Raw genomic sequence first — 26,691 nt, forward strand, 5'->3', positions numbered from 1 at the left:
ATCGAAGCAGCGAGAGCGGCGGCGCCTCCTAGCGACCATTAGTGATACTTGCATAGAAAAACAAAGATGGAATTTTGTTACGATTCATGTGTGTTTCTGGGATTTTAAGTATGTAAGGTCTGGCATTGGCGACCTGTAAAACAAAACATCATGTCTCGTTTGAATCCAGGAACAGCTGAATGATGATATTCGACATTTTGTGCAGGGATGGAATTCAAAGTCTGGTTATATAGGAAAGGCTCAGAACTGTCAGGAGCACAGATAATTTGGTTAGTTTTATTTTATTTATTTATTTTTTTCAGATGATAATGCACATTGTGTGAAAGGGGAATATATGGGGACATATATGCATTAACCTGTTTTAAATGATGATAAATGAAACACAATGTACATGTCGACTCTGTCTGGTGCCATGACTTTAATGTCTTTAAATAAGAAAGTATATTTGTCCGTCTTTTACGTATAATGGGTGCCATTCCTTTCAATTAAATTTTAATCTTTCTCCCATTTTTGATTTGAAAGTGTGTGAACATTAGTCTCCATTAACCAATTCATTTTAATCCTACATTTTTAATGTGCACCGTGATGTCGAAATAATATCTTATGAACACTATTATTATTATTATTACTTATTTTATTTGTATAATAAGAACACAACCATAATTCAGAGCAAGGGACTTTTGGCAGAGTTGATATTTCAATGTTTTTATTATTTCAACAGGATAGCTTATCATGTTGAAATAAATAGCTGTTGTGGTTTGTTTTTTAGCCACAGGATGGCGGTGTGTTTTGCTTTAACAAATCAGCATAACTTGTGTTCTAAAAATATGCTTATAACTAAAAAAGGCAAACTATTACAAAATTGTAAAGGGCAAGACATAGGATTCCAGTGTTTGGTTTTTATTACCCAAGTGTTTTGGGGGTTCGTCATGATCAACACTGCTAATGTAAAAGAAAACAGACCGCACACTGAGAGACACACTGATCAAAGGCGCCTCTCTCGGTTCTTAGCCAGTGCACATGCTGGTACCGGTGGTTCTGTTTGAGCTGGGAGCATCTCTGCGGCTGAGTCCAGGTTTCCGGCGCCGTGATTGGCCAGTGAGAGTCACGTGGCCAGCGAGCCTGTCAGTCTGCTGCACCATTGTTCCCTGAGCTGCCGGGAGGAGTGTGAGTGAAAATACACTCCTGCATGCGACAATTGTATCGGCCAGAAGTCACACATTTATTTTGAAACGTGAGCTCACAGTCCGGAGCCAGCAATAGATGGAGGCTGGATGCTGAAATGAATGGTGAGTGCGCTTTATTTCTCATCTGATATCTGAATTATTCTATGAAAATATGACGTGATTGATGGAAATATTTCTTTTATTCACTCTTTCATGTAGTGTTGTGTCAGTCGTGTGTCTAATGGGACACCCAATTTAATTCACTTACTCCTCTGGACTGGACATTAGACTCCTCTTATATTCCACAATTGTATTTTGGGGGTTTATTGTGCAACGCTGATTTATATGGCTCTGGTTATGTATGCCTCTTGTGAGACATGTTGTCATCATATAGTTGGGACATACTCACATGACAACGATTCTGTGTGCTGCGGCTTTTAAGGTGCGAGGTAGTTGCCCCCTTGCATGGAGTCTGGTTTCCTCTAACAGCATGAGGAAGCAGAGTCTGTACCTCTGATCCCCCTGGGACCACCACCCCCACCGCCGGAGCACCTTTCTCTCAGTCACAGAAATCATGCTTCACACAGAGATGTCGAGAAACCTTTGTGGGTCAGCGGTGCCGCCCGGCCTGACTGTACATCTGCATACAATCCCTGATTTTACAGTATAATTCCAGGGATATTGCAGATATTCACAAAATCCATATTTCTGTTTCCCCCAGGTTAAAGGCTGGCAGCTGCTACGTGATATCCAGTTTGTGAAAGGTAGGCACGCATTTGCTGTGTGATGGTTTTCCAGTTCGCCTTGAAACTGAATATTATTTGGATTCATTGAGTTGCAAAAGATATTCCGATAACGGGAAGTGATACGGAAGCCGACACTGACAGCTGCTCTACTCTCTCTGGGTCTGTTGTGATGAAAGACTAAATATTCTCTCTGTCATCATGAGAAAACTCGTCTTTCTGTTGTCCTTTTAATCAAAGGCACTTTTAAAACGACTTCTATGAGAGTCTTTTATTTGTCTTTAACGGCTGAGTCACAGATTAATGTGGCAGTGAAAGCTATCACAGTAATAAGTTTAGATCTGGACTGTTGGTGACTGGAGGTTCTTGCCACCCCAATTCAAGATGGCTTCCCCGAACGTAAACAGGAAGTAGACGTTTTGACTCAATGAAAAACATTGCGTGATATTGCGTCTCCTCTGCGGGTTTTCCAGTTGTAAACAGAGTGTCTATTTAGCAATATGTTTTTTACACGGAAACAAGCCATGCGGGAGACTAGCTTCCATCAATGTCCCTATCTTCTTTTCCGACATTGATAACTGCAACACGCTGAGCTCAGCTGTGACGTTATTCCTAGCTCCAACTCCCTGCTTCTGAGGTAACTGCCACACATATGCTGCCATTCTGAGAAATATCAAAACACTGGGGATGCACTTTGGGGCAAACTTACTGAGGGTGTTTAAACACACACAGCGACTAGAGAATGCACTAGCTTGTTTACATGCAATTTAGCGTGAGGTGAACGAGAAGATGCTAATGAATATATTTACCATACGCACAATCAAACTAAAATACACTAAATAAGTTGTTAAATCTGCAAAATTGTGGCCACAATACAGCTAGAATACGCACAATCATGAGTAGGACAAAGGACAAATTCATGATCATGAAAAGCTAAATTGCTATTGTGGCCACAAAGTATGAGTAAGCTGGACAAATGGAGGGCACCTTCTCTATGCGCTGAGATAGAGGTGGTTGAGGCACTAAAGCTACACGATCGACAGGGATGTTACAAATGGAATTTCACTTTAGGTTGGGAATGAGCTGCAAGATCATTCTGAAAAGGTTGGTGTTCGGTTAGCCATGCTAATGTAATGTAATGATGTCTACGTCAAGACAAAAAAACTGTTGAGAACCCTGGTATTTAATACACATGTTTCCATATTTAATACATATACATATTTTAACATCTTGGTAAAATGGACACCATGACCAGCCTCAGCAACGAGTGGCTCCGCTCTGAATCTATGAAAGATGACTAAGCTTCTGTCTCTATAGGCAGCAGCAGCTCTTCCACTGAAGAACCTGGCTTGTTTCCATTCTCTGATTTTCTTAACCGATATATTATTAATGTTTGACTTGTGACTCATCGATTAACACTCGAGTGCAAGCCACAGAAACAAATTACTCAACACAACTGATCAATAAGTGAAACAAAAACTGCTGTCGACTATAAGAGACGACGAACCTGACTTACCCCTGTGCTCCTGTTTATTTCACTCTAGCACCTGTTCTTGTGTTGAATATTTGTGGAGAAGTTTGAAGTCAAGGAGGACTTCATGGAGGAATCGTGGAGAGGAGGAGAAAGTTGGAGGTGGAGATACAGGGTGACAGCTTATTGTTATCTGTTTCCGTCTTTAGTGATGTTCTTGACTCTTGAAGACAAACCTTGGGGTTGCTCCTAGTGTGCAGCAGCTCGGAACAAAGGTTGTCAGTTTGGTGACCTGCAGATTGCTTCGCCGCTTTTGCAGACGTTCAATAGCTACACCCATCTCACCAGATATTTTAATACATATTGCATATTTTAATGTCTGATCTATTCATGTCGACTGTGGCTGTTTCATTAAACCTCCTCCTCCATGTGTTCAATCAAGCGTGCGACCACGAGCGCACAATCACATCCATTCCCACTGTGTGAATGAGATCCAAAAGGTGAGGGGGGGGATCAGAGTCCTCTCCTCGAGTGACAGCATTTCTCTCCCTCTCCCCATCTGTTTCCATCAGCTCCCAGTCCTCCGAGGAGCAGGATTCAATCGGCGCATGTGGCAGGGGGTTAAAAAAAACCCACAGAAACATTAAGTCTGAGTAGTTACTCACCAAAAGCGGCATCATTAAGAAGCCCTCAGTGATGGAGACGTGCTGCTATTACATACCGCAGCACAGATGGACAAATCCTGATATTCATTAATTAAAGACGCGGGGAAAAAAAAGGTGTCATGGCTTTAGTGTGGAGTCTGTTGTATGGGTGACTGCTCGGTGCACGGGCAGAATGTTGTCTCTTCACACATAGTCCTGTCAGAGCAGGGCGTAATGAGGATTGTCTCATTATCAAAGGCTTGGCCATGGTACAGTATCACCTCACATAAACACAGATCCGAATCTCAGAACCACCGCAGCCCCCGTCGTGGCCATTACACTGATCTGGTAGTCCATCGAGGTCATTTCACTGTCTGCCGATCTCAGCACATCTCCATCCTGTTTTCTAGCCAGTGAAAAACCCTTCCACCGTCCTTTCCTCCTCCTTATTGACCCTCTAGCCACTACCTCTGCCTCACTACCTCTCTCTGTGGCTGCTTTCTCTACTAGTTCTCCTTGTTACCACCTTGCCAGAGTCAACAATCCTTCCTGATCTCACACTATTACTGGTACAGTCTTTTGGTGCAAGCATAACTTCAAAAACAACTCTTGGTGCTTCTAAGCCTTTTGAATTTATAATTTATTATATCAGATTTATCCTTCTTTTTTGGCTATTTTCAAGTACCACTACTGCTTGAGTACTGCAAAATACAACTGGAAATATGTTGGACTTTAGACCTTAAAAAAGTATTTTATTGTGTGTAAATTGTAGTGTGTGTTATTTTATTACAACAGCCAAATCTGTTTGTGCTACTCTCAATTCTCTCTCACCGTCACAAGCTAATAATGCTTCTGCTATTTACTCCTACAACTACTGTGATAATCACTGGCTTTGATCACTTACTAGTATTAGTAACTTGTTCTACTTTTATTGAGACAGAACAACCTTTAATTATCCTGCATGTGCTACTAGCAACTAGCGACAAGCTAGCGTTTTGTATTGCCTCATTTTTTTCTGCCACTATTTTTACTATGACACACAGCAACAAATACTACTAGTGTTGCTATTCAAGTGATTCTTTTGATACTACTCTCAACTGCTGAAGATCTTATGAACATCTTTTGGCAAATGATGACTTGACCTTCCCCGAAATTAATTTCAGAATGGAGGTTTTTGTATCGACAGTTTCATCATGTCAGCATTTGTATTTGCATATCTGGGCTTTGTCTTTCACAATGAGCGAGTACACTTTAGTGATCATCGATGCATGCAGGCATTTCATAATTTCTACTTTGAGTGTCTTAGTCAGCGAGTAAATCTGGACACATGTGTGAGGGTCTGTGAAAGGAATGTGATGTAAGCTGGTACAAAGGTTTTAAATAACAGCTCTGTTTGTCTCAGCAGGGTCAGTGCTTTCAATTCAGCCGCTTTTGATGTGACTCTTTTTGTGTCTCTGGCTCCTTCCAGACCGAGCTCTGGGCTCGCGCGGGTCAGGATCGTGCTCTCTGCAGATGTTGCCATGACACCTGTTACAGATCTTTTGTCTCCCCCTTGTTAATTAAATTTGAGTGACGAACAATGAGATTTCTATCAGGAGGAGAAATATCCTCCACAGACTTTCTCGAGCCAGACATTGAATTTTAATAAATACTATTTGGAGTTTAGTCGGTTGGCTTCTTGTCAACAGTTTTTATTCTTTAATCGTGTGCTCTTTTTTTATCCAAATAAATAACATTTCAGATCCAAATAAAAGTGATGATTGAAAAGAATGTGAAAGCACTAAGTGTCTATTATGGCTAATTCAATAAAAAGCCATGGTTGTGCTGCCGGGCTGCAGTTGAATGTTCATATTCTGCTCTCCCTCTCCAAGACTTCTCCCTCGCCTGGAGGAGGAAGTGTTTTCATTATGCCAATACAGTTCCATGTATACGATCAGACTCTGTGCTTACTGTAAGTTGCTACAACATATTCCAGTCAGGGAGAAATAAATGGAATGATGTCATCCTCAATATGACTGTATCAGCTGACAGTTTGCAGTTATTTGGAAACAAAAACCTGCTGGTTAGTCAGAGTATTGATCTTGAATCTCCGACAGTAATTACACACAGTTTAACTGCAGCAGCTTCCAAGCACATCACAACAATGGAAGGCTGCTTCAGCTGCAAGTACTTGGATTATAACTGCAGAGCTTCGATCACAACTTGTTTGGCCAGTGATGGCTATTGCTCCTGATGCTAGTACTGCTGATATATTACTACTGCTGCTACTCCTAATGGAGCCTACTCCTGTTCTAATGATAATTCAACTGCAAATATTACTCTACTATCATTGCCACTACTGCTACTTATATTACTGCAACAATTACTCTTTATGAAGCTATTTGCAATACAACTACAACTAACACTGCCTCGATACTATGGCTTCACAACAGCTGCCATATTTACCACTGTACCACTATTGCACTCCAGCTACTAACACTACATCTACTGCCATCGATAATAGTGTAATTACTACTGTTGAACTTCTACTAGTTTAAATAGTGACATCAGTATAACCGAAACTACTTTGACTTTCCTCTACCATTACTACATATAGTAGTACTTGAGATACTATACATTTTGGACCAACTGTTATTGTGTCTTATTCTTCTACTACTAATACTAACGTTACTACTAGCACTACCACTACTGTTTGTCATACTACTGCTGCTGCCACTACCACTATATCACTATTGATACCACTATTACTGCTTCTATTATGTCTACCAGCAACACCACAACTACTACTACTATTACTCCTTATCTTACTTACTAGTACTGCTTATCTTTTCTACTACAGCAACTGCTATTTCTACTAGTACTACTAGTACTAGGCACTACCTGGTTTTAACAGTCCCGTATCTTCACTGCATTACTAAATAAGACGCCTCATGTTTTGCATATAGACTAAAGAATCCAGCTTCAAACTGGATGCTCGCTATATATAAATGATAAGGCTTGTCTGCGCAGTCTGAACCTCACAGCTTTCCCAGCCTGAGCCCCACATGAAAGCAGCTCCGTCTCTGTGAAAAGATTTGGCAGCTCCGTCTCTGCCAGCAAACCAGCTTTACACAAAGTCTGAGGTGGCATGGGAAAATACAGTCGTAAAAAAAAAAAAACTCAGTTATGAATAATTTAGGGAGCATTGTGATTGACAGGAGGGGGGATGTCACCTGCAGACTGTGTGACTGAAGCATATCAAAGTGTCATGAGTGTAAAGCTTGTGCACTGGTGCGACGTTTTTTGATCACGGTGTCGAAGCACAGACGGTGTATGATATGAATCCTTAAGGTGCGTTCAGTAGTTCTCAGAAACTATTCAGGAAACAGGTGAGGAAGTTTGACTTCATTTATCAGTCAAGTCTGTTCACCCGTGTTTATCACCGGGAAAAAAGCTAATTTGACTTTAGACTATAATTGGTTTCCATGGTCACCGGTGCGCTCTTAAGACGTCTTTCTATGGATATTGGTTCTGTGTGAGTGAACCTTCCTCTGTTAGAAGCCAACAACTTAGCAGCCTCTGACTTGTTTATTTGTCTCCACTGTTAAGGAGATTAACCTGCACACCCAGGTTAGTATTCTTCTTATTATTATAAACTACATATTAGAATATACATTATGGTTAACCGCACAACCAGGTTGTTGTTGTTATTATTATTATTATTTTTTTTTATGTGTGGTATTATTTTTTATTATTTTTATATTATTTATATTATTTTTATTATTATTATTATTATTAATAACTACACATTATAATATACATTATACAAAGACAGGACGAGACAATCCAGTTCAGAATGGGCCTCTGTGTGGTCCGACTCATGTCATGAGATGTGTGAAATATTGGAGGCGGTTGCATCTGAAAAGCATCCGTCAGTGAGTGTATCGATGTGAGACGGCCGGAGATGAAGCGAACGCTCTCTACTCATGTTTAATAAGAAGTTGTGCTTCCTCTCTATTGTTGTGTGAGAAAGAAGAACAGCTCGATGATTCCCAGCACTGGGCTGTACTGTGGAGCTGCAGGAGGGAGGCAGCGGCGCCTCCGTGTGCTGAGTGCAGAGCAGTGGGCTCCCCCCTTCCCTCCGCACCTTCTCCACTCCCACCCCCTTCCTGCTCTCATGCCTGTGTGTGGAGCAGATCTGTCTGCAGCCTCAGGCGAGTGCAAGTTAACAAATGTACAGAGAGCATGGGAAGGCTCATTTGCATAAGTGTGGAGATGTCGGTACATTTCCATAGATGGACTCTTTTGTGTGTAATTGCAATTTTCCTTATCCTGTTTATGTTCTTATTATAAACGCCGCGTTCGTCCACATCAAGGTAAACTAAATGGTAAATAATATTCATTTTGTTCAGAGGCACAAAATGTGTCAGTCAGTGACACTGAACTCTAACAGGCTTTTGAAGATATTAAAAAGGGATGTAGCTTTTTTCTGATTTTTCAAGGCTCTCTACTGCCCCCAACAGCTTTCTTTATTGTCACATCGCTAAAAAATGAATTCATTTTCAACGATGTTGATGAACTGACAGACTAAGTTTGACCCAATTTCCTATCTTATTCACATTTTAATGTATGCTAAGAGCAAGTCTAAATTTTGTTTCACATTTTTGTGCGTGCATTTGTCACTTTATGTCTTCTGACTGATATATTTCATTTGTGTTCTTTCATCTTAAAGCTGTTTCACTTCTATTTGTCTTCAAGTGGTGTTGAAATGTATTTTTTTTATTATTTATTTTCTTCTTTGTGTATCAACATCTTAGCAGCAGTGCGCCACCAAAACTTGCTATTGTTTAAAACGCTGTAAAAAGCACCCACCAAAAGTGAACCTTGTTGAAATGTTATCTAAGATGGGTTGTTGAAATGTAAAGGTGTCCATCCACTTTATTAAATATTATGTTTTAACGTCACCTTTTAAGAGTTATCATTACTCCCTGTAGAGTGACGTGAGCCATGTTAGCATTGGTGCTACATTAGCGTCATGGGATTTATTTTCTTCATTAAGCTCAACGTCAAAATAAAGGAGGTGAACCTGAACAGTGTTTGACTCAAATGATGCCTGGAATAAATGATATCATTGCCACTGCTGCTACTTATATTACTGCAACAATTGACCCTTATGAAGCTAATTGCAATACAACTACCACTACCACTGCACCGATACTATGGCTTTACTACCACTGCTGAATCTACCACTGTACCACTACTGCACTCCAGCTACTAACACTACATCTACTGCCATCGATAATAGTGTAATTACAACTGCTCAAATGCTGCTAGTTTAAATAGTGGCAAAGTAGTATAACTGATACTACTTTGACTCTCCACTACCATTACTACTTATTGAGACTTGAGCTACGATACATTCTGGAACAGCTGTCATCGGGTCTTACTCTTCTACTACTCATACTAACGTTGCACCTAGCACTGCTACTTCCACTACTACTAGTACTAACACTACTGTTTGTCGTATAACTGCTGTTGCCACTACCACTATATCACTACAGACACCACTATTACTGCTTCTATTACGTCTACCAGTGCCACCACAACAACTACTAGTACTACTTGCTCTTTTACCGCTTATCTTTTCGACTACAGCAAATGCTTTTGCTACTAGTAGTACTAGTACTTGGCATTACCTGGTTTTAACGGTCACATATTTTCTCTGCATGTTAGCATTGGTGCTACATTAGCATCCTGGCATTTATTTTCTTCTTCTAAAGCTCAACGTCAAAATAAAGGAGGTGAACCTGAACAGTGTTTGACTCAAATGATGCTTGCAATAAATGATTAAGCCGCTCGCACCCCGACACATTCCCATGATGAATGTCTTTGGCTTAGCTCTTGTTATAGTGGACCCAAAAGAAGAAGACAAAAAAATAATGAATCAGCTTTAATTTTATTACGACATCACAGAACTGTTTTACTTTGTTTTGTGGCTGGCTAAAACAGTTTTTTTGCCCTTAAAATATATTTGAATAAATTAAGTTTTTGTTTTGTTTTGTTTTTGCAACCTGATGGTGGCTCAAAAACAAGTCTAAGGTCGACGTGTGTGACCTCAACCTATTTAAAAAAAATAAATTGATCAGTAGATAAAAACAATGTGTCTCAATATATTGCACTAAAGCTTAGTTAACTTCCAATTCATGACAAATTAATTACACATTTTGTATTTGCTCTAAATTTAAATTTCATAAATGCAAGTTCATAAATAAAAATAAAAAAAACATGTAATATTTGTATCTAGTGACTTCTGATATCCTGGATTCATCAGACAAAAAAAAGGCTTCATCGTCGTATCTTAAAATAATAATCAGCATTGCATTGCACAGTTGTAACAGGGCGGCGAAAATGCCAGAAATGCCCCCCCCCAATACAATCATCTGCTGCTATTTCTTGTATAATTTAGCAATCTGTCTCAAACACCCCCGGTGCTCAGTGGCAGGGATCCTCCTCTGACATCATCTGTTGCTCTATAATCATCCAGGCCAGCGTCTCCCCCCGGGGGAGTCCAGCTGAGACCCACCTTCTCCTTTCCACACATCTCTCTCTCGGCTTTCTCTCGCTCCTCTTTCAAGGTTGCCTTCACGGAAGAATGTGGCACCGGTGACGAATGAGTCTGACCGCAGCCCCTTGGTCTGTCGGGCTGGCTCCAAATCTTTTATGGTTTCAGGGTTTGTCTTGAGTGAGACGGCGAGCCGTTTCCGTTGGACGGTAGCCTGAGTGTCCGGGGGTCTCCTCAGTTTCTTCATTTAAGGAAAAGACACAGTGATAAAAGGATCTGCGCCGCCATCTGGGCCGAGCTGTTAGAATGTGGAAACACTGGCTGTGTGACCAGTCCTGCAATATGGACGAGGGGTTGGTTCAGATCTAGAGTGTGGAGTGAGTTTCCTGGACAAGCAAAAGCCCCCAGCGCTCAAAATGGCCAGACGAGGTTTTTTTGTGGCTCTTAAAAAGCAGAAGGCTGTTGTTGCTCATTTGAGGGAAAAATGGCAGTTCAGACACTTTAGATGATGTAGTGAAATGGAAAGTGAAGGCCACAGGTGGCACTGTTGAGTGTCACCTTTGCTCACAATCTATTGTTTGTGGCCACTTGACTGTTGATATTCTGACCTGAAGAAGGATGAATGACCCTCCGCTGAGAACCAGAAGTCAGCATCATAGTGCTCATGGCTACAATGCAAAAACATTCATAATTAGCAAGATGGAACGTCCACAAATGCCGACATAAACATGATTTCAATTTGACAGACCCCATTCCATCTGTGACTTTACCTTTAATAATAACCCTGCTGTGTGTTTTTGTGTCAGATGGTTCTGACTGTTGTATTGTCGGTGACTAGGACTCTTGTGATACATCCTTGGATCCTGAAAGATTGTTAAGGTAAAACAGCACAGAGATCAAAGGCACCTTTTCGATCATAATTCCTCCACGGACTTTTGCTGTAGGATCCTGGCTTCTTTGTTCTGCTGCTGGTGTTATCCCAAAAAGCTGAATTACTCCTAATGAATTTGTTTCTTCTGAACAATAATTAGCATTTTCCATGTTGCAGTGGGAGTTCATGCTATTTTTGTTTGTACCCATGGAGAAGAGGAAATCACAGATGTCACCTTGAACCTTACCTTTCCTGATAGTTTGATTTTTTTTTAAAACAGAGCTGTATTATTATTATTTTTATTATATTATTATTATTAGTGGTGGTGGTAGTGTTATATTTATATATATATATATACAAACACACTACTAATATAATATTATAAGTGCAGGAGTTCCTGGTCCACTGATCACACTGATGCACAAGACACGTGGCAGCGAGGATGATAACAACAACAACAAACATGGAGGAATCCCTGAACAAAAGCAAACAAAAGCATCTGCTTGCTTTTGTTCAGGGTTGTTTTTTACTACACAATGGCCAAGGTTTCCACTACTCTGAATGTACTTGAAATTCTTATAAAATTTAAATTCTTATACAAATATTTCCAAGACATGAAAAGAGCTTTAGTTTAAATAAGGTGATATAAAAACTTGAATATAGCCACCATCCTGGATTATTGTGCTATTGTCAAGCTGATGCAAAATAAACAATATTTTGTTGTTTAAATGTATGTATGGCTCCATCATTTGACTCAGTAATATACCAAATTCATTCACATTGAAAAATGCGGCTTCTTGTGGCAAATATTCTGATACCATTAACCTGCAATTCATTGAGATTAATTCATCACAAATTCTCCAATTAACTAGATTTTTTTTTTTAATCGAATCCCACGCCTAATATATATATATTAGTGGTGGGACCAAGAGAGAAGAAACGATACCTTCCGTGCGTCTTCATTTCACCTTGAAGTGATGGCATGTGTCATAAAAGCTCTTTTTTGATTTGGCTTTGAAGTTGCACTTTCCTCGTCGGGTTCAGTGTCGGCGCTTAAATTCGGAGGTATTTTGAAGGCTCGACCCGAAGAGGACAAACATCAAACAGAGGCAGGAGGCAGCGACCTGGTGAGAATATCGAGGCCCTCGGCCGTGGAAAGGTCACAGAGATTTCCTCAGCAATGAGTCGGGGAGGGGCGTTTTAATTCTGATCATCGCTCCGATGTTTTCACTGCATTTGGAATCTTCAGCATCGGTTTATTAAACATAAGCAGCGTGTGTGTTCACTGCTGAAATAACACAGCGAACATAAGTGAGTGAAAATCTTTGCGACCTCAGAGATTCACGATCCTCATCTCTGTTATTATCTTAGCATCATTAGCAAGCAAGAGCTGTTTTTGTATTTCAGGGAGAACTGCATCATGCTGCAAATGCAATATCGCGCTGTATCTGTTAAAAAGCCCTCACCTTCACTGATTTATTTTTAACCCTGATATTGCATTTTTAATTAGCGGTGGATATACGCGAGCGCTCTTCCTCCCCGCCACAGTGGGTGATCCTTCCTCATGGCCGTGGTTCTTTCCAATGCACAGCCCGTGTTCTGGTTTCTTTATCCCTGTTCTGATCTCCCCACCTCCCAAAACCTCTGCTTCCTCCCCCTCTGCACCGGCTCCCTCCCTCCTGCTCGCGTTGGTAAAAATATCTGCAGACAGCGGGAGGAGAGAGGCACGCCTGACTCTCTCGCAGACAAACCTTCCCGTGTGATCTCGCCGGCCGACTCCGCTCCATTCGGGCTGCTGCCTTTCAGGGCGGCTGAAGCTAATGAGGCTTTGTGTGCCAGAACAGGGGTAGAGTTTGAGTAACAATGACTGTAAAGCATTAAGCACAGAGAGACCGGGACTCCGGCGCTGTCCTGCTTTTCCCTCTCTGGTGGACCTTCAGGGTCACCGCTGCAAAATGGGACCTCCATTTGTTCTGCTGTGAGCGGAGGGGAGAGAAGCAGGAGCTGGTCCATGCAGGTCAGTGGGTGAAACAATCCTACTTTCTGTTTGTGATTCTCCTTCACATATGAGCTGCTATCTAAACAGACACTGAACACAAAGGCTTAGTGTTTTACCATCTGTAAGTCACTAACTTCTCCTCCAATCACTGACCTCCAATACTGAACTAATAAAGACAAACATGTCGCCTATTTGCTTTCAAGCTTCACATAAGGGAGAGCTGTAGTTGTGAGGCTACATTATCAATCTCCATGGAAACCACTTTTCCTCCGAAGGCCCGGCACACCGTCGGCCGAGAGCGAAGCACACACAAATAGCTTTCCAACAATGGGGACTAATAAGGACCCTTGCTATGAAATGGACTGAAATGATGCAGGTCATTTCGGAAGGAAATTACCACACGTGGGGTCGGCGTGTGTCTCTGGAGTGTTAATGCGATATTAGCCGCTTCACTGAGCTGCGCTTACTGCACTGAGTTCATCCAACTGGGAACGATTGCTGACCAGAAATACGTTTGAATTGCAACATGATGAACTGAAATGCTGCTTTTTTTATTTTGAGACACATATAAAACTGTCCCCTGCTGCCACACATCACTTCTAAATCATTTCTTTTGCTATGAAACGCCTGGTGACCCATTTATCTAGCTTCATATTTTATTGAGACCGACATACGGAGCAACATGTGTATTTTATCGTACCCCATTATAAAGCTACTGGCTTGGTATCATACGGTAACATGACCCACATAACAAGAGTCAATGCATCGTGACCTGTACTCCAGGGTGAATATATGGTATTTATATTATGCATGGTACATATTTCAGGCTACAGACTGGCAGGGAAAAAGGTTTTAGACACACTTAAAATTTTACTCAAGCTTAAATATCAGGAAGAATGTTTTGTTTCAAAAGGTGAAACAAAATTATATAATTTTTGTTTAATGTAAGGACAAAACTACAAAATTCCTGACAGTTGAATGTGTCAGTTTCAACATGGTTGGTATCAAAGTCAATAAATGTGTTCAAAAGTAAAAAAAAAAAAAACCCATCACATCATCAAATTAATATTTAGTAATTTTGCCGTAAGCACACAGTAGAATGCATGCGGCATCCGAAAACGTATTTCCACCAATGTATGGTGTTGGTGTCATAAGGACATGCTCATTTTAATGGTGCTAACACATATTGTATATTCTAAGTTCACCTGATGTTAAAAAACCTGAAACCTAGTAAATATTTACCTTTCCCTAAATGAAGCAATGGATACTTTTAATACATAATATACCTACATAATACAGAATGTTGGGTTCTGTTTGTGTGAGATATGAAAGCCAATGTGATTTACGACAGTTTTTAGTCACTCAGTTGGTGGAACTCAACTCATATTCGTAGAACTGCAGTTATATTCAGGTAACTATATTGCTTTGTCAACACTGACTTTGTGCAGTCCATGACACTGTGTTTCTAAACTTAACGCTGCTGTTGGTTACACTTTAGATTAGGGAGCATATATTACCATAAATAAACTGCTTATTCAGATATATATTAGCAGGGTATGAACCAGTTATTAATCATTATAAATGTTTTTCTAAGCCAGACTATATCTTAGTGTGGAATGGTCACCAAAAGTCCACTCTCAACAACACCACAATTACAGAGTATTCACCGTGAATAAGGACCGAACTCATGTTTCAATAGCTTCTTGCTCTAGTCCCCGCTTTTCATTTTCATCACCTTTCCAGTGTACAGACTCTGTGGTGCAACATTCTCGCTGCGTCTCTTTCTCTCCCGTTTATGTGTGATAGCGCTGTCTGTGCCATCCCTCCGACCGTACGCTGTGGTGTTGGTGCCTGCAATGAATTGGTCCAGACAATTGTTTGGCTGATTCACCGCAATATGAAACATTCATATCCAGGCAAGAATAAAGACTGTTGTTCAGTACAAACCTGTGTACTGCACAGGCTTCTCAACTGACGCTGTTATGACCTGAACCACATATTACTTTGAAGCGGCTGGATAATGACTGACTTATCTCCTCTCATGAGTCATGACATCTAACATGACCTGCGCGTCTGTTTTACTACAGTACTACAAACACTATTAGGTTGTGACCAGTGTCTCTTCTCATAAACTGTGTCGTCATATGCATTTTGATAATCCACATATCAAGGAGCCTCCAATGTATGACTGCTAAGTCATGTGACCCTTGTGTCAGTGTACATCTCATGAGGACCTGTGGCTCAAGATTGTGATGTTTGCGTGGTGGGGATGGTGGGATTAAGTGAGCTGGGATCGTTGAAGTGAGCTGGGATCCAGCACTTCTCATCAAGCCGATGAATATTCCTCACTATTCAGACATGATGCTGTGTCATAACTGATCATGATGACCCCCCTGCTGGCGCTGTTGGTCTCTCCTCTCCGTCCCTCCAGCATGTGTGTCTGTATCAAGTCGACAGAAGATGAAGTGGTAATTCAGTCTTCACTGGCTGCTCTGGCGCAGACCTGATAGTGCTGGGAGATGTTTGTTAAAAATCTGCGAGAGAGAGAGAAGCTGCCAGTCGAAGTGAAATAATGAAGAAAAATATCAGCATTATTCAGGAATCAAAAACACAGCATGCGTAAAGGCAACGTGTAACTGTGTGTGTGACTTGTCTTCTGTGCCTCTGACGGATGAGCTGGCTGGGTTTTTGTGATGGCATCATCAGTCAGAGCCGGTTAATAGATCCTCTGCTGTGTGACATTCAAGTGGTCGGATAAACTCCAGTGAAGCTCACACTGCAGAAAGTGATCGGGACTGAAGTGTAGCTGCACACATGCAGACACGCTGAGGCTTTAAAGGCAGTCCAGGATTAGTGTTGCATCGCGTTTGTGTTGTCATGTAACGCATGCTGGAGGTATCGAGAGATCAGCTGTGGACAGTAGCAATTCAGCATCGAAACTTTAATAATTGCTCCATGAATATTACATCGATTTTAAATGCTTTAGTGATTTTCTTGCTTTTTCCTGTGGTTTATTTCCTACTGCATAATCCAAACTTTTGAGATCCATTTTTTTTCAGAGATCCAAGTTTTGGCCATTTTCTCAACATAACATCATTGGGTTTTTTATTTTTTTATTCATTGTGTCTTATATTTCTTTTTTTTTTTTTTTTTTTTACCTTTTATTGTGTTTTTTATTTTAAAAAGGTATATATTTTAATTTGGAAACGTTTTCCCATTTACTGACAAAATGTCTTGCTAATTATATAAAAAAACATATAACTACAATATAACTAGTTAATAACAATATCCATCATTTTGTGATACTTAAATCTGTAAAAGTGGCAAACTACCATCAGAATGTTGTGATATGTTTCCTCCCTTTTTATTTTTTTTACAATGTCTGTCAGCAATCGCATTTAGAATTTTTTTTAACAAAAGTTTTTAACCATAAACGCAGACATATAAAGCACTTACAAACAGCAGCAGCAGCAGCATATGAAATGATTTATTCCCCTCACAAAACTCTTAACAGAATTTCAATCACCAATACATCTTTGGAATGTAAAAAGTATTATATTATTTATTAATATTTTATTCATAATGCAAAATTTTGGCAAAATAACCACTTTATTATGAAGCATTTTTCCCCTTAATACTCTCAATGGCTGTTCAGTTGACATCAAAACAATACAAAACAATTGTGTGCAGTTTCTGGAGAACAATCTAAATAGCTGCCATAATCGCGTCCTTTTATCTCTGCCTGTCTTATTAGCATCTCCCCTTTAAATGTAGGAATCATAATTCATAATTCAAACATCTTGGGCTCTATTTCCTGGCTGTGGGCAGCCGAACAAGCGAGACGAAGTCCTGAAAGCAGATGTGCTCTTTAATGAGCAGCTTTCTGTCTCTACCTCTTTATGCCAAGGTGATCAATCGCCTTGGGAGTTGGAGGCTCAGCAGCAGCAGCAGCAGGAGAGAAGTGTGGGGCTCTGCTTCTCGCCGCTAATTGAGCGTGCGGGGGCCCAGCGAGGCCCTTAGACTGGGCCCTAAATAACGTGCGGCCCCAACACTCTCTGTCTCTCTGTGTTTCAGGTGCAGATGCGGCCGGCCATGAGCGGAATACTGAAGAGGAAATTCGAGGAGGTGGAAGCCTCCTCCTCCCCGTGTTCTTCCTTGAGGGAGTCTGATGATGAAGTCTCCTGCAGCGAGAGTGGCGACAGCAGCGACAGTGTCAACCCGTCCGCCTCGGGCCCTTTCACCCGTGAGTGCCTCTCTCTAAATGGATGAATCATGCTCGCTGTAGATTGATGTCACTATTGCATCTCAGGGAAATTAAAACATGCGGGTCGTTAAAAGGTGTGATTCATACGGGAGGGAGAGAGTCACAGCTTCATCCATTAGATGGAAGAATTGGACTTGAGGATCAGGGTGTCCTCAAGGCTCATCCCGAGGACCGGGTCTTATTTCAAACTTCATCAACAATATAAAGTCTAAGATTTTGAGGAATTGTTTTAAAAAGAGGAGATTTTTGATTCAGTGATTCCTACATTTCTATGTTCAAATGGACGACATCAAAACCTGTGCGTTGATGCGTCGCGTTGCCACATGATGGGCATCGAGAACTGGTTGTTATTCAGAAGCAGTGAGAAATGATCACACAATCATTAAGATATGTTCATTTCTCTTCCTTTAATCGGTTCCTGACTGAGGTCCAACTCCAACTGGCCGCCGTCGCTGCGCGGCCCAGGCTCCACGTCACCACCTCCGACTGACCTCCTCAGTCACAGTTACGGAGGAGTTGGATCGTGTGTGGTTTTGTTTTGTTTGCGAAGATAAACGTGTCTTAAGGACGAGCGAACCCCTTCGACACCATGGTAGAATGGTGAAAGAGTGTTCCGTGTTTGGTCTGTGACACTACACACCCTCAAGCTAACTGCTAGCATGTCGGTTAGCATGGCGCTAACTTGTTGTAAGAGGAGATTGATTTGTTCTAATGATGTCACACACGTCACATCTGCGCTACTAGAGTGATATTTTTTTTACAGTGATGTAGTGAAGTGTCCTCAGTGACTCTCCTCCTCCTAATAATAATAACCAGAACTGAACTAGGGAGCTACACTGAACACACCGTTTTAGATTATTATTCAAATAAGACCTTTTGATGTGGATGTTGATCAGATATTTTATATGGGATACATATGTGTATAGTGGTGATTTTAAATTCTTCTCAAGGACCAGTAAAGAACTGGAGCTCTCTGTCAACTGTTTCATGCTACACAGGGTTAATACATGATCCTGGATTATGTGTCATTATTTTAATATACTTGTTTAATAATGTATGGTGTCGGAGTACCACAGTGAGATGATTTAAGCTACTTTAGGTTAAACACAAATTCAAAATGGGTCCAAACAAAGGTCATCGCGATTAGACGACTAAAAAAATAATTAATGGATTAGTCGACAACGAAAATAATGAATAGTTTCAGCCCGAGTTGTGTTTTTCTGTTCCTCTCACATATAAATATGACGCACACACACTGTGCCAGATTATCAACCTGAAACCACCTCGCTCCTTGTGATGCCACAGACAAAGACATCTCCCAGTGGAGAGAGTGGGTGGGTGATGGAGTGGTGGTGTGGGGGTTTGGAGGCATAAGTAGGGTGTCGCGTCCCTGGCGGCGCAGCCGGGCCTCGGTGTCAGCTGCAGCTGCCGGGGGCTCGACAACAACAGCTAATAGCAGCACGAGGCAGTAGGGGTCCGGCAGTCCGCAGATGTGGTTGACGTTTGGAGCTTTTTGGTCTTTCCTGCACTGGGAAATGTACCTATAAAAATCTGCCTCATCCTAATAAGATGAACTGCCATCATGAATCGAAGAATAATTTGCAAAATTATAACACATCTGATGTTTGAAAGAGGAAACGTGCCCTGGTCATTTCTGCGGGGTGTTTGTGTCAAATCACTCCGGTTTCCTTCCAAGAGTGAAGAATGTGGTTGGGTGTTTTGTCCAGCGGTAGCATGGGGAAATTCTCAAATATTAAACTACATTTCGTCTTTGGTGAAAAGGAAGTAAACACAAATCAGAAAGTGAAAGTGTACCTTGTCTTAGCTAGAATTTTTCTGTGTAAATATTGTTGGGTTTTTTTTGGAACTTTCATTGGGAAAAAAAACAAAACGAACACAAAGCAAAGCAAAAATAGACAATGTACAAATAACTGAAATTCTGAGCTTAGGCCTAAATTTACAATATGAAATATGTCATTTCAATAGCATTAAAGAAAAAAACCCCCACATGATCTGGGCTCAAATACATTTTCCAATAAGACTGAAGACTGGTCCCCATCTTCTCTCAAAGATTGGAGTTTTCAACTGTAGCTGTGCTGTTAACTGTTCCATTACACACACTTGTTTAACCTTTTGAATCCATTGTCGAAGTGTCGGAGGCTCAGGTTTCATCCAAAATATTGTTATCATCTTTCTTGCAGTCATCAGAAGAATATGCAATATAAATTCCTGGCCAAGGGACATTCCTACAGGAAAAATCTCCAGTAGAAATGATAATAGAAAGGTTCACTTTAAGTACGTTTTCCAATATTCCTTTGACATCTCTCCAAAAAGAAAAAAAAAGACCGCAGTTCCTCCAGCACTTGTTACATTAAATATAGTTTTTTGTGCAGCATATTTTTTTGCAAACATGCATTACTCCACATTAATACAATTTATACTAAAAACAATACACATTCAAATGTTTTGATGTCAATTTTCAAAGTTTGGCTCCGTTGAAGCATTTATAACATGGTAATGACAAATGTTTACTCATTTCAGATTTTTTTGCTGAGTCATGCAGTAATCTAATGAAGTATCTTGATGGGCATTTCCGCGCTGTACGTTAAATGAACGGTCTTTGAACCAGCAACACCTTGCATGCTCTGATGCTGCGGGTTTCTGTTTATCTCCACTGATGGCTGAGCTACAGTCAAGCGCATCTCAGCAGCAGCCGGAGATTATTCATGCCCCAGTGCTGCCTCCCCTCAAGCTCTCCTTAAAATCACACACTGATGACTTGCATACGAAGTGGAAGCACAGCGGTGAAATCCGAGTCAGTTCCGAGGGAGAGTGTTTATGTCTTAAATCCGGACTTTCACTGGCGTCCCCAGAGCTGCACAGATTCATCTTGCCTCGTGTGATGTGACAAGAATGGTGTTGCTGATGTTGTGGATCTCCCGTGCAGCCAACTCCATCCTGAAGAGGGAGAAGCGGCTGCGCACGAGGAGGGTGCACTTCGAGAATGTGACTGTGTACTACTTCAGCCGGCGCCAGGGCTTCACCAGCGTTCCCAGTCAGGGCGGGAGCTCGCTGGGAATGTCCAGCAAGCACAGCTGGGTCCGGCAGTATTCGCTGGGTGAGTTCGCCCTGGAGCAGGAGAGGATCCACCGGGACATGCTGCGGGAGCACCTGAAGGAGGAGAAGCTCAACTCCATCAAGCTCAAGGTGAAGGCTGTGGTTAGCTCCCGCTGTGCTAGTCATGACTGTCACTGTGGGTTGTGAGCAGTGTTGCCGCAGTTACTTTGAAAAAGTAATGATTACTCCCTCAAAAAGTTACTTTGCTGATTACTTAAAAGTAACTGAGTTACACTACAAGTTACTTGTCAAGTTACATTTGACAGCCGACTACAGCTCTCATTGCCTAAACAATATCTTTTATGTCAATTTTGAGGTTGGAGTTCTTGGGGGTCCAGTGTTTTTCCATGTTTGGGGTCATTTTTTTAGCACAATCTTAGTTGTATGAATGTACAGTCAATGTTTCGCTTTGACACACTCAAAAGACTAAAAAGCAACAAGTATGAAAAACAAAACAAAGTGATGTATTGTAATTTATATAATAAAATGTAGGGAATGTCCCATTATTTTTATTACTATTATTATTTTTTTTTTAACTACAAGGCAAAAGTTTTGTAAGTCTCTGTGTGTCACATCTCCTGTTGGCCGTAGTTGTACTTAAGTGGCTGCCGTTACTCGCCTCTATGCTCCGTCGCGACAGAGGATAATTTTATTTCTGACTTTGGAGAGAAAATGCAACATCATTACGTCACATCAGTAACGTTTAAAAAAAATCATCTATAAAAGTCTGAAAATCTATCGTAACTTGACCTATCAAGAGGATTTTAAAAAACTGGTACATAGTTTTTTGAGTCCGCATTTTCGACACATTTGCGAGGCGACTTTAACTAGTGATTTCTGTGCGTTGGTGGACCCTGCAGGGTTAATACTGTCATCTGTAGCACACACTAATTCAAAGTAGTGGCTGTATTTTCAGCTAGAAACGTGCATCTCTCTCCTCACACCTCTGTTATTTACTGCCGTGGAGCCGGCAGCTTGACACATGAGCTGCCCGCATGTTGAAATCGTGACTGGCGTGTCCCGCATGTGACATCATGGCCATAGACGCAGTTGTAGAAAGCGAATGGTAATATTTTGCTTCCCGACAATGGCGACAATAGTAATGCATGGTGACTATAAGTAACTTTAATTTCATTACTTTGTTTGAAATAGTAGCATGTTAGACTTGTTTCTGTAAAAGGTTGTGATATAAGAGTAACAAGTTACTGAGTAACATGTTACTGGCATCACTGGTTGTGCGCTTCCTGCTTCTGTGCCAATTGATTTTAAAGATGCCTTGTCTCCGGCAGTTGACTAAAAACGGCACAGTGGAGTCTGAAGAAGCCAACGTGCTGACGGCTGAGGACATTTCCGACGACGACATCGATCTGGACAACACTGAGGTAGACGAGTATTTCTTCCTGCAGCCGCTCACCACCAAAAAGCGCCGGGCTCTTCTTCGCACCTCTGGGGTGAAGAAGATTGACGTGGAGGAGAAACACGAACTGCGGGCCATCAGGATGTCCAGGGAGGACTGCGGTTGTGACTGCCGGGTGTTCTGTGACCCGGAGACGTGCGCCTGCAGCAACGCTGGGATCAAGTGTCAGGTGGGTTCCCGAAGCTTGATAGCTCAGACGGATCAACACGATAAGTCCAAACTCCTCCCGCAGTCAAATCATGAAGAACCCCACAAAAACTCAAAGCAACTGAAGCTTGTATTTCTGCAGGTGGACCGGATGTCCTTCCCTTGTGGGTGCTCTAAAGAAGGGTGCAGCAATTCCACCGGGAGAGTGGAGTTCAACCCCATCCGTGTGCGGACACACTTCCTGCACACCATCATGAAGCTGGAGCTGGAGAAGAGTCGCGAGCAGCAGCAGGCATCTCCAACCAATGGTTACCACGGTGACGGGAACGACATGGGCAACGGAAACCCCCTCGCTCCTTCTCAGCACAGGCTGGACTACTCTTTGTCAGAGGGGATTCCGCAGTCGGCCGGCGTGCACCTGCAGGCGGCGGACGAGGAGCCGCTGAACGACGAGGACGATGAAGAGGACGATGAAGAGGAAGAGGAGGAGGAAGAGGAGGAGAATGAAGACGATGAAGATAGTAGCAGCATCTTTAGCGGGATATCAGACTCCAGCACTCAGAGTTTGGCCAACAGTGACTCAGAGGAGGACGAGGACGAGAAGTCGGGGAGCTTTGATGAGGACGACCCGTCGGTGTGTCACACCGAGGTCGTCCCGCTGTCCACAGTGTTCTGCTACAACGACGGGTCACATGACAACCACATGAATGGAAACACGTACGACGCCTCCCCCACGGCTGAGTACTATGAGCTCGGCACCGTCGCACAAACTAACCAAACCGCTGAACCTTTTGTGGAAACCTTCCAGGATCAAGTCACCCAGGAACCTTTTAGCATGAACTCAGATTCCTACTCGAACTACACGAATCAGAACATGGAGCAATACGCGGCAAATCCACACTTCAGTCTCACTAACGGATCCTCAGCCTCGTCTTTAGCCGAGTACTCACCCGAGCAGGAGAAGAAGGTGCTGTCTTCGACGGCTTTTGTGGAGAAACAGGGCCAGTTTCAGAACTACATCAACAACAATAGCTCCTTCGGTGGCTCTTGTTTAGAACAGCCTCAGCAAGAGTCCGGCATCAGCGGACACTCTGAGCTGACCCATCTAGCCACCGGGACCAAGAACCTTCCATTACCCGCCATATAGCCCAGCGCATCGCTGCGTCCACTCTGGAGAACCAAGTGGTATTGTCCTCATTCATGGCCTTGCTCATTGCCTGACCTTAAACGGAACCTAAAAATGGAATCAGCGATTCACGGTTCGACCATCCACAACGTCATAGCGTGCAATTAATCCTGTTCATTCAGATGTAAAGGTCTAGTTTTGAGCAAAAAATGTTGTAGACAAATCTTTTATACGTCTAATGTTGGTGTCAAATGTGCAAAAAAGAGGTAACACTTTAAAACCAATGGGTGAGAGGGGGGTCAAGGGGTTGATTCCAGTTGGAAGGAAGTGTGTTACATTACACAAGTCAGTTGCGTATTTGGTGGGTTAAAGATGAGAAACCCCTGCTACTGTATGTGGTGTTGTAGTCATGACTGAATAATAAGGCGACCAACCACAGCACTATTTTCCTTTCTTTTCTCATAGTAGGGGTGTGACGGTTCTCAGTTTCTAAGCTTCAATTGGGAACATTTTTCAGTGCAGCAAGGGACACGAACAGAAATAGAGAACAGAAACGTATTTAGATTATTTCGGAGACAGATTCCTGTAATGCAGGGAACACAAGCACTGCTGCCTCCTCGCTCACTAATATAAGTTAGTTGTGTGTCTGAGTGTAATGTGGTGGTGATGCCACTCTTTTGTTTGCGTGAACACAGTCTGCGGGGAAGATGGTTTTAAACTAACCGGCAGTGTGAGAGCAGGAAAAACAGGGGCCCTCAGTTGACCTTTTGTTGCCACTGAAACTGCTCACATGGTTCGGGCAGGTTCGAAGCTTCAAATGTCAACAGCTAATGCATCCGCGCATAGCTCAGCACGGGCTTCACAAAACTACCTGCCGAATTACTCATCCTACACATCAGTCCCGACACACAGGGAAAATCACTGAGGATCTTCTTGCTCTAGTTGTTGATTTGCTGTGGATGCTATTTTGCTTGCGGCATCCTTTGTGCAAACACAGGACTTAAGTTTTGCATATCGGCCATGGACTGAAACACTTTGATCAGAGTATTTGCACTGCTACACCCCTACTGTAACTCAATCAACGCTGGACGATACCAAGATCACTCCATTACATGGAGAATGTAGTGAGAGTGAGACACAATTCAACCCTCTTAATGTGAAGATAAACACCCCATGTTTCTGTGAACGTTTGGTGATGGAGAACATTCTAGAAAGAACATAAGAAGAAGAATTTAGTGTGTGATAATGGTGGCAATTCTGTGGTGTCAACTTGCTCCACCACACACAACAAAGTGTTTGTGATGTTGTTGCTTTGAGTCAGTCAGATGAATAATGTCCAACTCGTGAGAACTGAAGGGAAACAAGGCTGCTTGCAATGGTGCGCCATCATTCCCAGTGCCAAGGTAACGTGGAAGGTAACATTTAGTGACTCAACGGTGCCTTCGACTCGACAGTTTGTGGTGTTAAACAGATAGAATGGTGTGGAATTGCGACTCCTACCAACCCCAAGACATTGCCAACATCAACGCTTGGTCATCGCGCAAAAAAAAAACGTGCAATTGAAGACTATTATTGTTTGGAAAAATGACCTCGATATTACAACTTCCATCTAAAGAACCCATGTTATAGAGTGTTACCGAAAAATGTTACTATCAGCGTATTTATTGCTTAGGAAATATGTGTTAAGATATATATATAAAGATATTGTCAGAGTTTTGATATCGACAAGCATGCCATTTTGAGAATTTACTGAATATTTAAATGACGGTTTTGTAGAGAATGTACATGACGTATATTTTGTATCGTTTTCGTCGCTGTTAGATGCTTTTCTATGGTTTTGAAAGGGACGACAGCCTAAAATATCTGATGTCAAAATTGGCTTTTTGTACAGGTGAAGTCTTTTCCGATGGATACTTGAAGAGAGGAAGAATGTGGCGCCTTGCAGGTCTTCTTTACCCAGAATTCACTTCAGCTCCGGCTGATTAATGATTTACATTTCCGCTTTCTTTTGAGTTGTACAACAGGTGACTGGATCTCGAAAGGTAATCTAGGGTGACATCATCTTTCAAAGACATCATGGTGACCTAAATACTGCGACACACTCCAACTAGGCCGACCTCCTCACCGCTTCGCTGGCTACACAAATCTTCATCCTAAAAATCCCTGCAGCAATGGAAATTGCTGTCACACGCCTTTTCACCGCAATGAAAAAAACATTACAAATTTACTATATATATATATATATATATATATACTGTATATATATAGCCATTAAAACACTGAGCAAGCGTGTGGAATTCAATAGTCATGTGAGCTCATTTAGTAAACCGTTGAGTGCAATAATTTTCTGTGATCAAACAGCAACTCTCCGAGCGCGTGGCGTGGAAGTGCTTGCTAATAACTACAATGTAACGTGGGTGTATGAGGGTTGACAATCAAAACGTGTTAATGAAAGGTGAATGGCATCAGTCATTATCGAGGAGCCATAAACAAGCAGCGAGAGATTTTACAAAATTCAAATGGGCGAGTTCAGAACTGTGGTATCATTACGTTCTGGGTCACGAATGACACACTCCAAAGTGTTTTCCAGGCAATCAGCGGTGTTTAACTGTCTTTGTGCCAAAGTGTAAGAGGATCCGACGGCGTCCAGTTGTTTAGAGCTATTTCATTTATTTATTATGAATGATCAATAGAGTTGTGTATTTATTGTATGTCGATATTTAGTAGACCTGAAATTGTGTTCATGCTGGTGATGTTTGTACAGCTTTCATGTGCCTGATTTTGATTTTTTTTTTCCTGTGGACTGCAAGCATTTTGCACAATTTGGTATTTGATTTATTTTTTATTCATGTATATGGAGCAGTGTTCAGTTTTTAATATGTTTTTGGAATTAAATGTGATGGAGAAAATGTGTGTCTGTGTTTGTGTCTAACTTCCTGTCTCCTATAGACTTTTATTTACTATTTTTTTTAATTTTTGGAATAAAATGTCAAGTGCCTTTCTGTTAAAAATATTTTGTTTTTATGAAGACAATGTAGATTATTTTACATCAGTCATCCAGCTAAAACTGAGTGCAACTGCCAGGTTAACATGATGGGGATCAGAGGTCACGATGAAAGTCAGAAAGGATAATCTGGATTAACCTGTCAGTCATTTTCAAGCATTTAACTGGATCTATGCTGTCG

At 41.7% G+C, this 26,691-nt stretch overlaps 1 protein-coding gene across 1 annotated transcript; it reads left to right on the plus strand.

The window, feature by feature from the left end:
* Window positions 1–1,098: 1,098 nt before the first annotated feature.
* On the plus strand, window positions 1,099–26,429 carry csrnp3 (cysteine-serine-rich nuclear protein 3). Its single transcript, XM_053876793.1, has 6 exons — window positions 1,099–1,289; window positions 1,888–1,930; window positions 17,510–17,678; window positions 20,647–20,906; window positions 22,106–22,402; window positions 22,523–26,429. Exons 3-6 carry the CDS (start codon window positions 17,516–17,518, stop codon window positions 23,525–23,527), a joined length of 1,725 nt encoding a protein of 574 aa, XP_053732768.1. The 5' UTR covers window positions 1,099–1,289; window positions 1,888–1,930; window positions 17,510–17,515; the 3' UTR covers window positions 23,528–26,429.
* Window positions 26,430–26,691: the final 262 nt, after the last annotated feature.

Source organism: Synchiropus splendidus, chromosome 10, assembly GCF_027744825.2.
Source record: "Synchiropus splendidus isolate RoL2022-P1 chromosome 10, RoL_Sspl_1.0, whole genome shotgun sequence".
In the NCBI taxonomy this organism is placed as follows: Eukaryota; Metazoa; Chordata; class Actinopteri; order Syngnathiformes; family Callionymidae; genus Synchiropus; species Synchiropus splendidus.

Excerpts from the sequence above, each read along its gene's own strand:
- csrnp3 (XM_053876793.1), top strand. The coding sequence starts at position 17,516 with ATGCGGCCGGCCATGAGCGGAATACTGAAGAGGAAATTCGAGGAGGTG. Across the intron at positions 20,907-22,105 it reads TCAACTCCATCAAGCTCAAG|TTGACTAAAAACGGCACAGT; the intron begins GTGAAGGCTGTG and ends TGTCTCCGGCAG. Across the intron at positions 22,403-22,522 it reads ACGCTGGGATCAAGTGTCAG|GTGGACCGGATGTCCTTCCC; the intron begins GTGGGTTCCCGA and ends GTATTTCTGCAG.